This window comes from Piliocolobus tephrosceles, chromosome 1 (assembly GCF_002776525.5).
Source record: "Piliocolobus tephrosceles isolate RC106 chromosome 1, ASM277652v3, whole genome shotgun sequence".
Classification (NCBI taxonomy): domain Eukaryota; kingdom Metazoa; phylum Chordata; class Mammalia; order Primates; family Cercopithecidae; genus Piliocolobus; species Piliocolobus tephrosceles.
This window is the reverse complement of record NC_045434.1, coordinates 99,257,820-99,269,641: the sequence shown is the minus strand read 5'-3', so window position 1 is coordinate 99,269,641 and position 11,822 is coordinate 99,257,820. Positions and strand designations below refer to the sequence as shown.

General features: G+C 44.2%; 1 protein-coding gene across 3 annotated transcripts in view; it reads right to left on the bottom strand.

The window, feature by feature from the left end:
• Positions 1–7,687: 7,687 nt before the first annotated feature.
• The window catches only part of FCRLA (Fc receptor like A), an 8,257-nt gene continuing 4,122 nt past the window's right edge, over positions 7,688–11,822 (bottom strand). Inside the window, exons 2-6 of one of the 3 annotated variants that reach the window (XM_023190335.2) lie at positions 11,537–11,554; positions 11,121–11,273; positions 10,559–10,825; positions 9,816–10,100; positions 7,688–8,952 (exon numbers count right to left, since the gene is read on the bottom strand). In XM_023190335.2, coding sequence (XP_023046103.1) covers positions 8,660–8,952; positions 9,816–10,100; positions 10,559–10,825; positions 11,121–11,273; positions 11,537–11,554 — 1,016 coding nt within the window. In that variant the 3' untranslated portion in view covers positions 7,688–8,659. Of the gene's footprint in view, positions 8,953–9,815; positions 10,101–10,558; positions 10,826–11,120; positions 11,319–11,536; positions 11,555–11,822 lie in introns of all 3 variants that reach the window. The other 2 variants (XM_023190337.1, XM_023190334.1) reach the window with 2 other exon arrangements.

Below are 11,822 nucleotides of genomic sequence, written 5' to 3'. Positions count from 1 at the left end.
GAAGTCACTGCATCAGCCCCTCAGAAGCCTCTCAGGTCTGACCTCAGGGCTCTACTTCTTGTGCTTTCTGAGCCATGTGACCATACCTGAGCAATGAGGAACCTGAATTTTCATGTAAATACTTAATGAATTTTCCAACCTGATAGTATGTCTCCTTGGACTCTATCCTGTCCTTACTTGTGGTTGTTTAGAACCAGGACACCTTGATCCCTTGGAAATCAGATGGGAAGGAGATCAATTATCAGATACTGTCAACTCCCAGTGAGATAGTATCTTCCCCTCTTGTGGATGCCTGAAGTTCCACTCTGAGAATCCCCTCATATTTTGCTTAATGGAGCCCCTTTTAAAAATGCAAATGCCTCTTAGGAAAATGTGACTGGTCATTTAAATTATGCTGGTCACTTCAGATCATGTTTTGAGTGCAGGTTTTGATAAAAGAGATAGAGTCATGTAGATCTCAAACAAAGTAGGGACACATTTGATAATGTGCCCAAGAGTTGGGGAGGCAGAGAAGAACTAATTACTGGGAACAGGGATGATCACCTGCCTGCTTTAGGAGTGCCTGGGCTGGCCAGCACTCCTGTGCTTCCCTTCCAACCTGCTAATTCTTCATCTCAGGGCCAGTGTGTGGCTTTCCACAGGATCCACAGCCTGCCACAGAGGTCTGACTTCTGCACCACGCCACCACCTGTATGGTAAGAATGCAATGCAGTTGTCGGCTGTCCTCTTAGGCAACAGAAGCTGGCTCTATTTTGGCTTCTCATCCCCCAGAGCACAGATGTCAGCCCCTTTACTGGATTCAGAAGAAACCTGAGTACACTAAAACTTTGTGAACTGTACAGTCTTCCCTAGAAATCTCTGGAACCATCCATAGTGTTCATATTATACAGTACTCAGAATTTGACTTGAAAAATTTCCCACCAAACATTTCTTTTTTTTTTTTTTTTTGAGACGGAGTCTCGCTCTGTCGCCCAGGCTAGAGTGCCGTGGCCGGATCTCAGCTCACTACAAGCTCCGCCTCCCGGGTTTACGCCATTCTCCTGCCTCAGCTTCCCGAGCAGCTGGGACTGCAGGCGCCCGCCACCTCGCCCGGCTCGTTTTTTTGTACTTTTTAGTAGAGACGGGGTTTCACTGTGTTAGCCGGGATGGTCTACATCTCCTGACCTCGTGATCCGCCCGTCTCGGCCTCCCAAAGTGCTAGGATTACAGGCTTGAGCCACCGCGCCCGGCTCCAGACATTTCTTTATTCTAGGCTCTCCTCTAAGTTTTTCCCAAAGTGAGTCTTCTTACTCCATCTAGGACTTTTCCCCAGAATTTCTAATTCTTCACTCCTTCACAATGCAGACACATTTAGAAATTATCATTTGTAACTTGAGCAATTCTTTGAGGCCTATCACAACACAACATCTGGACAATATATGTTACCATTTGATAAGCATTCTGGTGATGAAATGTTCTCAGTGATAATTATGGTAACGAACTAATGCTGTTGTTGCTGATGACAGCTCACTTTAGTGTCTCAGCATGTGGCAGGCACTATGCTAAGTGCTTCATAGATACTACTTCACTTAATTCTTGTAAGGCCCTTTGAGGAAGAATTATTAATATCCCCATTTTGCATATGTCCTCATCACCTCAGTTTCCTACTGAGATGATGAAACTGGGGTTTGAGTAGAAGTCTGTCTCCAAAATCTGTTCTCTTGTCTCTCTGATTGTCAGGGATTCAAGATGCTGCTCATGGCAGGCTGCCATTATTGGTCTTTGCAATTTCCCCCTCTTATTGTCTCACCTTCTTGACTTTCATCTACATTACTGTTCTTATCCCCTCCACATAAGCACCCACGGTACAATGTTTACCGTATGTTCCCATATACATGCAATTTTTATCTTTGAGAAATATTTAGTGTTGTTAATTTACATAAGTGGCATTGTGTTCTAGATATTATATTCACTTTTACTTTTAAAAATTAATCCTAGATGTTTCAAATTTGTTCAGATTGCTCTACATGCATCATGTTTATTGCTTTTGACTGCCCTAATATTCTTTTTTTTTTTTTTTTTTTGAGACAGAGTTTTGCTCTTATCACGCAGTCTGGCATGCAATGGCATGATATCAGCTGACTGCAACCTCCGCCTCCTGGGTTCAAGCGATTCTCCTGCCTCAGCCTCCTGAGTAGCTGGGATTACAGGCGTGCATCACTATGCCGGCTAATTTTGTGTTTAGTAGAGATGGGGTTTCACTGTGTTGGCCAGGCTGGTCTCCGACTCCTGACCTCAGATGACCCACCCACCTTGGCCTTCCAAAGTGCTGGGATTATAGGCATGAGCCACCACACCCAGCCATGATAGCCCTAATATTCTTTGCTTCTGCTACACTGCACTTGTCCATTCCCCTAACATCCTAATTGCTGCCCACTCTCAGCTACCACAGACAATTCCACAGTGGACTTCTTGGTACATATTGTGAGGGCTGGATGAATTAACATATGTAAAGGGCTTAGGACAGGGCTTGGCACATAGGAGGTTTCATGTAAGTTAGTGCTGGTAAGGACATGATGCTTCCCTACAGAGCCCTGAAGTGCCTCTATGGGATACACACCTGAAAGCGAGACTGCAGATTATGCTCATGAGTTACATGCACACTCATTCTAAAACCCAAATCTAATTCATCAGCAAGTCCTGATGACTCTACCTGCTACATTGATCTTTTCATACAGTAATTTATTCACTGAGTCACTAGAGAGATACTTTTAAAATGTTAACCATATTGTGTTACTTTCCCTCAAAATTCCACAAAGATACCCTCAGAATAAGTTCCAAACACCTTCCGATGGTCTATAGGGCCCTAGAAATCGGGCCTTTCTCTGTTGGCCTCATTTCCTACAACTGTCCCCTTCACTCACTCTGATCTAGCCACATTGTGTTTACAACAGTTGCTGAACATTCTGTGCTTAGTGTTGCTCCAGGGCCTCACTTGCTGTTCTTTCTGCCTGAAAGATCCTTGTTCTCCCAGATCTTTATAAGTTTCACTTCCTCACTTCACTCAAATATTACCTTCTCAGAGAGATGGTTGCTAACCACGCTGTCTAAAAATCTCCTCACTGTCATTTGCTGGCTCCATATTTTGCTTTATTTCTCATCGTTGTACTTGTCACTACCCGGAATTGTATTTATTTGTTTGTGGTAGGTTTCCCCCCATTGGAATGTAAGCTCCACTGAGGCAGAAATTTTTTCTCATTCACTGACGTATCACCTACAACAGTGACAGCACATAGCACGTGCTGTGTGAGTATTTGTGACCTAAACAAAGGAAGAGATTGAATACTGTGAGATTACTCTCAAAAGTGGCTGCAGAAACTTATACACCCACCGGCAATTCATAGGGCTTCTGTTCCCTCTTGTCATCAATATTCAGTATTTCTTATCTTTGTAATTTTACCAAACAAGTTTTTCTTTTCCTAAATAAGAACATTTTTAAGTTATTTTTATTTTATTTATTTTCTGTAACCCAGGACAGGGCTGATCATAATATATTTTTTAAAATTACTATTCTTTTTTTTTTTTTTTTCTGAGATGGAGTTTCATTCGCTCTTCTTGCCCAGACTGGAGTACAGTGGTGCGATCTTGGCTCACTGCAACCTCTGCCTTCCGGATTCAAGCAATTCTCCTGCCTCAGCCTCCTGAGTAGCTGGGATTACAGGCATGTGCCACCACGCCTGGCTAATTTTGTATTTTTAGTAGAAATGGGGTTTCTCCATGTTGGTCAGGCTGGTCTCAAACTCCTGACCTCAGGTGATCCACCAACCTCAGCCTCCCAAAGTGTTGGGATTACAGGCATGAGCCACCATGCCCGGCCTAAAATTATATTCTTTAATGTAAACTTTTCAGCAAAAGAAAGGCATTTCAATACCAAAGGAGTGCAAAGGACAATTTCAGAATAGAGAGCGGAGTACTTCTTTACATTGAATGTCTTTAGCTTTATGAGAAATTCACATATAGTTAATGAAAACTAACAGTGCCTGTCTGAAGGAACTCTGGCAGGAAGGCTGTGCTGTAACTCGTATTTCTCCACATCTCCTCTTGTCCAGTGGGAAGGAAGAAGGTTGATACCAAGAGGGAGGGAAAGTTTTAAGAAGACAGGACTAGGATGAGACCTATCCAAACACACCCTCCTTAAACTTCCTCCTATGATTCTAGCAGGTCATTTTATCCCTTCCCTAGTCTCTTCTAAGTTGTAACTGAAACAAATTTTTCTACTTTGGGCTACTGGGCTGGGCATAGAGACCTTTGTGTTTGAGAGGAGCAATGCTACTCCACATCTGATCACCCAGACCTGTTAACACCTCTCAGATCATTACTCTGTATTCCTCCTGTCCCTAGCTAAGGCCCTTGTCTGTGAAGGCTGGATGAGAACAGCAGCCTTCAAATCTACCTCCCTCAACCCCTCTTCTAGTCGCCCCTTTCACCTTGTACCAGAGTACCGGAATAATCATACTAAACATCACTTTTCATGAGTTCCTTCTTTACTCAAAATTTACCTACAGAATTCGATCAATTTTCTTATGGACATTTAAAGAGCCTCTATAGCACATTTAAGAGCCTCTATAGTCTGTTTACTTCTCCATTATTGTTTCCTTCCACTAAACTCTGTTTCAGTCAAAGGATTTACCTTCTTTTTCCCTGACAGCTGCATGCCAATTTTCCCCTTTATGCGCTTGCTTACATCATCCCACTCTGGAACATCCTTCCCTGTCTTCTCCTGTTCTCTAGGTCTGTCATGTTTTTCAAGGCCCCACCCGTGTATTATCTTCTTCATGAAATGTGCCTGAACACTCCAGTCCCCAGTGAGTGATCTATTCCCTGAGTTCCTGTCTTGTTCATCATCATCTCCACTTCCAAATACATAGCTGGTAGTACAATATCCTATTGATAGAGTTTGGTGTTTAATATACTTTGAAACAAATTAACATGGTAATTTACTCATTTTCCTGTTGGTGGATATCTGCACTGACTTCTTTTCAACAAAAGAAAGGTATTTCAATACCAAATTTTGCTTTTACAAGTTTTGTCACTATAAACATTATCATACCTGTCGTCTGGTGTGCATATGCTAAATTTTCTCTTGGGCACATCCACCTAGGCATGGAATTCTGGGTTGTAGAGTATGCAAATGCACTATTCAACTTACAAGATAATGGATGTGTGTAACACAATAAGAAATATATACTTTTCTCTGCCACTTTGGGTAGCTCTTTGGCACAGAGCTACCAAAATCCTGGGGATTTCCTGAGTGATAGGGATGAGAGGATTATCTCTTGTTATGTATAATTAGCCCCTTCAATCATACCTGACTTTATGCTAATAAGGTGACTCTTAACTCTGCAATTATAGGGTTGGAACTTTCAGGGGTCTGTGCTAACTCTGAGTAGTTAGAGTAAGAATTGGTAAATTACACAACATCTAATTTGTTTCTGCTGAGAATTAGAGAATTGCTTGGTGTGGAAAACCCACCTTGACCTCCTGGAGGAGAGAGGAGCTGGTGTTTGAGTTAATCATCAATTGCTAATGATTTACTCAATCATGCCTGTGTAATGAAGCCTTCATTAAAAATCCTAAATGGTGGAGTCCTAAGGGCTTCCAGGTCAGTGAACACATGGAGAAGCTGGAGGGTGGCACACTCAGAAAGCGTGCAAACGCTGCACCTCTTCCCACTTACCTTGCCCTATGTATATTGTCATTGGCTGTTAAGTAAACTGTTTTCCCAAGTTTTGTGAGCCATTCTAGCAAATTATTGAACCCAAGGAATTGTGAGAACCTCTGACTTATAGCTGGTTGGTGTCAAGTACCAGAGGCCTGGGATTTGCAATTGGCTTTTGAAGTGAGAGCAGTCACGTGGGACTGACCCCTTAATCTATGGGGTCTGTGCTAACTCTGGGTAGTTAGAGCCAGAATTGATAAACTGTGGAACATCTAGTTGGTTTCCACTGAGAAGCAGAGAAAAACTTGGAATGGAAACCCACATATTTGATGTCAAAGGTATTGTGAGTGGAGAACAGTTTTCCTTTCATGTGCTGGCTATCTAATGTTTCTTTCAGAGACAATGTTGAGCACAGCTGCATTGGGACCTCTGTCAATTACAGAATCTTAAATGGCACAAGCCATAAACCAGATCCATTGTAACAATTCCTCTTCCCTACTCCCTCTCCAGCCTCCCCAGGCTAGACAGAAAGAGATAAGTAAATGCTTGCTCTCCCTCTCTCTCTCTGTCATTCGTTTAGCTCTGTTCTTGCCTTCCTCATCCCTGTTGATAGGAGATCCTCTTCTTGAGATTTCTAAGTCCTTGACCAAGGCTGGGTCCCCTGGAGAGAGTCTGGAGATTTAGCTGATGCCAGATATAACATTCATCCTTTAAGGTCCAGCTTCATTCCCATCGTCTTCAAGATGTTTTCCCTTATTTTGCTGGCCCAACTCAATTCAACTAAACAAAATATACTGAGAATTTACATATGCCTCATTAAGCTAGACATCAATGACACAACATGGAACAAAGAGCTCAGGAGTATTTTCAAAGAGTTCACCCTCTGGTGAACAAAAATGAGTAATAAAAAATTAAAATGCAGTGTGATGATAGAGGTGCACAGATACACATGGATGAGGTGTACAGAGATGATATTTATCTCAGCCAGCTGCATCCACATTTCCCTTCCCAGATCTCTGATAGCTTCTACTATCTGTAAATGAATTCCCCATTTAGCAGGAGCTTGCAGGATGCATTCATGCAAATGGGAGCATTAGCTGAAATCAACTCCATGTAGAATAGTTATAATACAGCATCTTTGGAGACACATCCACCATGGTACATTGGCAATTGAGCTTCCATTTTTTCAAGTCCATCAAAGTCATGACATAGTTCTGGTCACTCTTGCAACTCCCATTCATACAATTGTAATTCAGTCCTCTCAGGCTGTAGTGATGTTTACGGACTTCTACCAATTCCCAGATGCCTCCTGATCTTTTTTTTTTCCCTCAAAGGTACTAAGAATTACCATAAAACTCTCATTTTACCATCAGCATGATTCTATGTCTTTGTTTCTTTGTGGTATGTCTAGAGTGATCATGTGCATGTCTTTTGTAAATCATTTTGTGTCACAACTGCACAAAATAAATGGCATAAAGAAAGGCCACAGTGGAGAAAATCACACCATATAATTTAGAATAACATGGTAGAACAGCCATTGGTTGAGGTCATTATAAAATGATGTGCTAACTGATTGAGTTAAGGTTACTATAGAGTCTGCCAGGCCAGCTCTCATTGGCTGCGAATGTACAATAGAAGTCCAAGCATAGAAAAAAGTATTAATACGAGACTAAAACAGAGTCATTATGTGTTATTAAATAAAACAATTTCAGAGACAGATGAATTAAAAACAACTATCTGCAACTCTGGCAGTATTATATTCGGTCACTTATTTCCGAGCCCAGTAGGATCTTGTAAGAAATTTTTTATATACCCTGCTTTAATTGTGTTATAGGATGGGCTACTACTCTCTTCTATCCCACAGTGTAAGCCCTCTGTAGACAGAGACACTGTTTTATGAGTATTTTTAACATATCATAAACTCAGCCATGTAGCAGAGGCCAACTGCCTAGTCTATTTGGGTTGCTATAACAAAATACAGAAACTGAATAGCTTACAAACAACATAAATTTATTTCTCATAGTTCTGGAGGCTGGAAGTTCAAGATCAAGGCAACAACAGAGTCGGTGTTCAGTAGGAGCTGTTTTTTGGTTCTTATATATGTCATCTTCTTGCCATGTCCTCATATGGTAGAAGGGTGAGTTAGCTTTCTGGGGCCTTTTTAAATAAGGGCACTAATCCTAATCATGAGGGCCCTGCCTTCCTGATCTAATCACTTCCCAAAGGCCCACTTCTTAATGCCATCACCTTGGGGATTAGGATTTCAACATATGGCTTTTGAGGGGACACAAACTAGAACTAAAGAACAGACAATCGCACCAACTAAAGACTAGTATGTCAATAAGAATAGCTGAATGTGGCTGGAAAGAGATAGTAATTAGAAAGGGTGAAGTCCCATTCCAGAGCCCAACACTTAGGGTTTCATTAGGCTGGGGTTTCTCAAACTCAATACAACTGACGTTTTGGGCCAGATTATTTTTTGCTGTGGGTACTGCCCTATGCATTATAGGATGTTTAGCAGCATCCCTGGCTTCTATTTACTAGATGCCAGTAGTACACACATCCCACCACCCCTCACCCCCCCAAGTGTAATGACCAAAATGTCTTCAAACATTGCCCAATGTCATCTGGGGAGCAAAATTGCCTCCAATTGAGACTGCTGTATTAAATCCACCTGCATTAATTCTCTTTAAATCACAAAATTCTGGTCTACATAACAGATAGAAATTCCTGATCTAAAGAGCAGAATTCTGTTGTGTTAAGAGAGAATACGCAATTATAACTAAACTCCAATTCTCACTTTGTACAAATTTATTTACACTCACCTGTCTACATTATTCTAACAAAACACTGGGACAACCTGTAAAAGTACTTATGCATATGTGCAGGACAGGAAGAGAAAACAGAAAGAATCAGATTTATTGGGGTGGTTAAGCGAGATCACGGATGAATTATTTACTCCTATTCAGCAGTAGCCTTTGTGGTCCCAGGCTTCCGGTGGCCAGATAATTCCCTCAACTCCATAAGCAGGTGACCGAGGAGAACTCTCACATCCTGCATGTGTTTGAGAAGAAGGCCCATCTGGTGATACAGATGGGGATCTGGCATCCCCAGAGGAGAAGAAAAGTCTGGATCCTCAGAAGATGGGGTTGGCAGCGGAGGCAGCGGCCCAGGAGCCTCCTCAGGAGCAGTTCCTGGAGCAGCTGATTTCTGAGGAGCTGGATTCAAAGTGAGAGGTGCAGAGCTGGGGGGACCTGGATTACGGGGCAGGAGGCACACACAAGAGTGAAGTCTGACTCTGGGCCTTCCCTCCCATCCCTGGCCAAACTTTCTTATTCTCTGAAAGTGGCTGTAGGACTCAATGGCAGCAGGGACTTGAGGACTCTAGTGTCCCTCCTGGTCCAAATTTTAATCTGAAGCTTGCCACCTCTGTTTGGAATTCTTCAGCAGTGAGGCTTTACCACTGGACAGCTATAACCATTAGCCAGTTGTTTCTCTATCAAGGCTGAATCTAATTCCCTGAGGCATGAATGTGGTAACTGGTTCTAGGTCAGCCTCTTTATTACATATGACATTAGTCTAATTCCTTGTGCTAATGCCCGCCTTCAGCTTTTTGAGGACACCCCTACTAGCCTTTGAGTCATCTCCTCTTCAGGATAGCATCTCCAGCCCCTTCCACTATTTTTCATATGGCATGACTTCAAGCCCCCTTATCACCCTGGACACCTCCTCTGGGAGTGTTTCAGGTCAAGGGCAGCCTCTTAACAGTGGCTCTCAGAATTGAACATAGACTTCAGACTATCCCGTCTTCATTCCAGATATTAAATTCCTATAAATGCCCAGAGAGCATGGTGGGGGATGCTAAGGCTTGTGTGGCAGCAGGTATGGGACTTGCTCAGCTCTTGGACTGGTGAGGTATGCACCACAGTCTGAGGGAGAAGTTCTCTATTTGTGCTGTCTCTCATCATCAGGGATTCTGGCCCATTGTTCCTGTCTCCTCTGTGTCCCTTCTTAACCTGCTCACACCGAATCCCAGCTCACAGGCCAATTCATCCTATCTCCCCTTTTCACTCACATGCATGCCAAACAGACACCCTGCACTCTGATAGGAACTCACCCTGCACTCTGATCTCTAGCTGGGGGCTCTGTTTCCAAACTTGGTTGTCCTCAGTGGCTGCCTCACACCAGTATGAGCCGGAGTGATCTTCTGAAGCTGTGGGTATCTGGAATTCTGAGGAGACCCCCCTGCTTTGCACTGTCCTTCCATTCTTGTAGAAGGAGAAGAGGAGGCGGGCAGCTGACCTCTGCAGGGGCAACTTTGTCTGACAGCTCAGGGTCATGGGGCCTCCTGCTTGGGGTTCAGCTGAGGGTATAGCTCTGAGAATTGGCGCTGGAAACAGTTCTGGGAAAAAGGCAAGAAAGAAGAACTCAGCCATCTTATATACAGGTAGACACATGCGGGCGAAGAGCCTCAGGGAGTCACACTTCCTTTCCCGTTTCCAGCAGGAACGGGCTGTCTTAGATTCCATTTGAATCTGTCAAGTTCTTCCTGCAAGTAGACAGGACTAGGAAAGATCCACAGATGGACAAATCTGATAGTAGTCCAGACACCCAATCAGTGAGCGCTGGGAAGCATAGATCTGGGTGGCAGGAACCATGCTGGACTCTGAGTAGGGCTAGATGACTTGAAAAGTCAATGTTGAGGTCTCATCCCTTTTGAAGCCCAACTTGGGCATTTGCCAGCAACCTGCTCCATAATCTTTTGATGATCTTGCCACCTCTAGGCTAAAGAAAGACAATTTGGGTTCCCTGTCTCTCCTTACCCTCCCCTGCCATGACGATGCTGCTTCTAGCTCTCACCTTGGACTGTGATAGCCACACCAGATGCTGTTTCTGGGCTCCCAGGACCAGGGCTCTGGAAGATGCCACTGCAGTGGTAGTGCCCGCTGTCTGCCTCTTGTACCGCGGCGATGGAGAATTCCTTGTTAGGCCTGGGGGGACCCAGAGCTGAGCCATCTCGGTAGAAGGTCACCTGAGTCAGTGGCCAGTCTTGCCAGGCCTGGCAGCGCAGAACTAGCGGGTCCCCTTCAAACACTGGCTTGGCTGGACCTTGGAGGATCAGCCAGTCTATGGTCCAGAGAAAGAGCTGAGTGTCACCCAGGGCCTCCCTTGGGAGCTACCCCCAGGGATGCCTACTCCCGTAAACTTTCTCTGAGGGTCCAGGTAAACTCTCACCCCTAGTTGGGAGTATGGGAGAACTTCCCTAGGGCCTAGGACTTACAGCACCCTGGTTGCTGTGGGCTTAAGACTGGGAAGGAGGTACCTCATCCCATGGCCAGTTTCCTAGGGACACGTTCCTGGGTGGGCTCTGGGGCTGAAAGAAGGGGTTTAGGGCACTGTTCAGGTCTTCCCGGGACCTCACCGTAGGACACAATCAGGTGGAAGGGTTCACTGAAAGTGTAACCCTTGACCTGGAAGCCAGCTTCGCTTGCATCAGTCAAATCATCCTCCACATGGCAGCTGCTCTCCTCCGTGCAGACAGGTCCCTCACACTGCAGTGTCTCAAAACTGGCAGCTGAAGAGGGCATGGCCCAGGGAGAACCAGAAAATGATGCTGCAACTTGGAGAAAGAGGACAGGGTTCCTCCATCTCCCAGGAGAATCATCCTTTTTAGAATGAGACTAGTAAGACACCAAAACATTTTTTTCAGAAAGACCCCTGTGAGTGTCTCAGGGGGATAGTTTTGACCTTGATTCACGGGCGCCCAGGTGCTCTCAGCAAATGCACTGTGGTTTGGAGAAGAGGGAGGGGAGAAAATGAAAGAATGGTGAAACTCACCAGCATGACATCCAGCTGCTGGTATGGGAAACCAGGAGCAAAGACAATGGTAACTCGAACCAGGGAGGCATAGGACAGGAATGAAAGGGAGATATCAGATTCTAATGTTCATTGGGTACCAGACCCTGCTAGCACTTGTGTGCAATATCTTACTTCATCTTCACAAACTTTCCAGGTATGCGACTTTATCCTCATTTAGTACTCTTAAAGAAACACACTTAAAAAACCAAATTAGGCCTGGCATGGTGGCTCATGCCTGTAATCCCAGCACTTTGGGAGGCCGAGG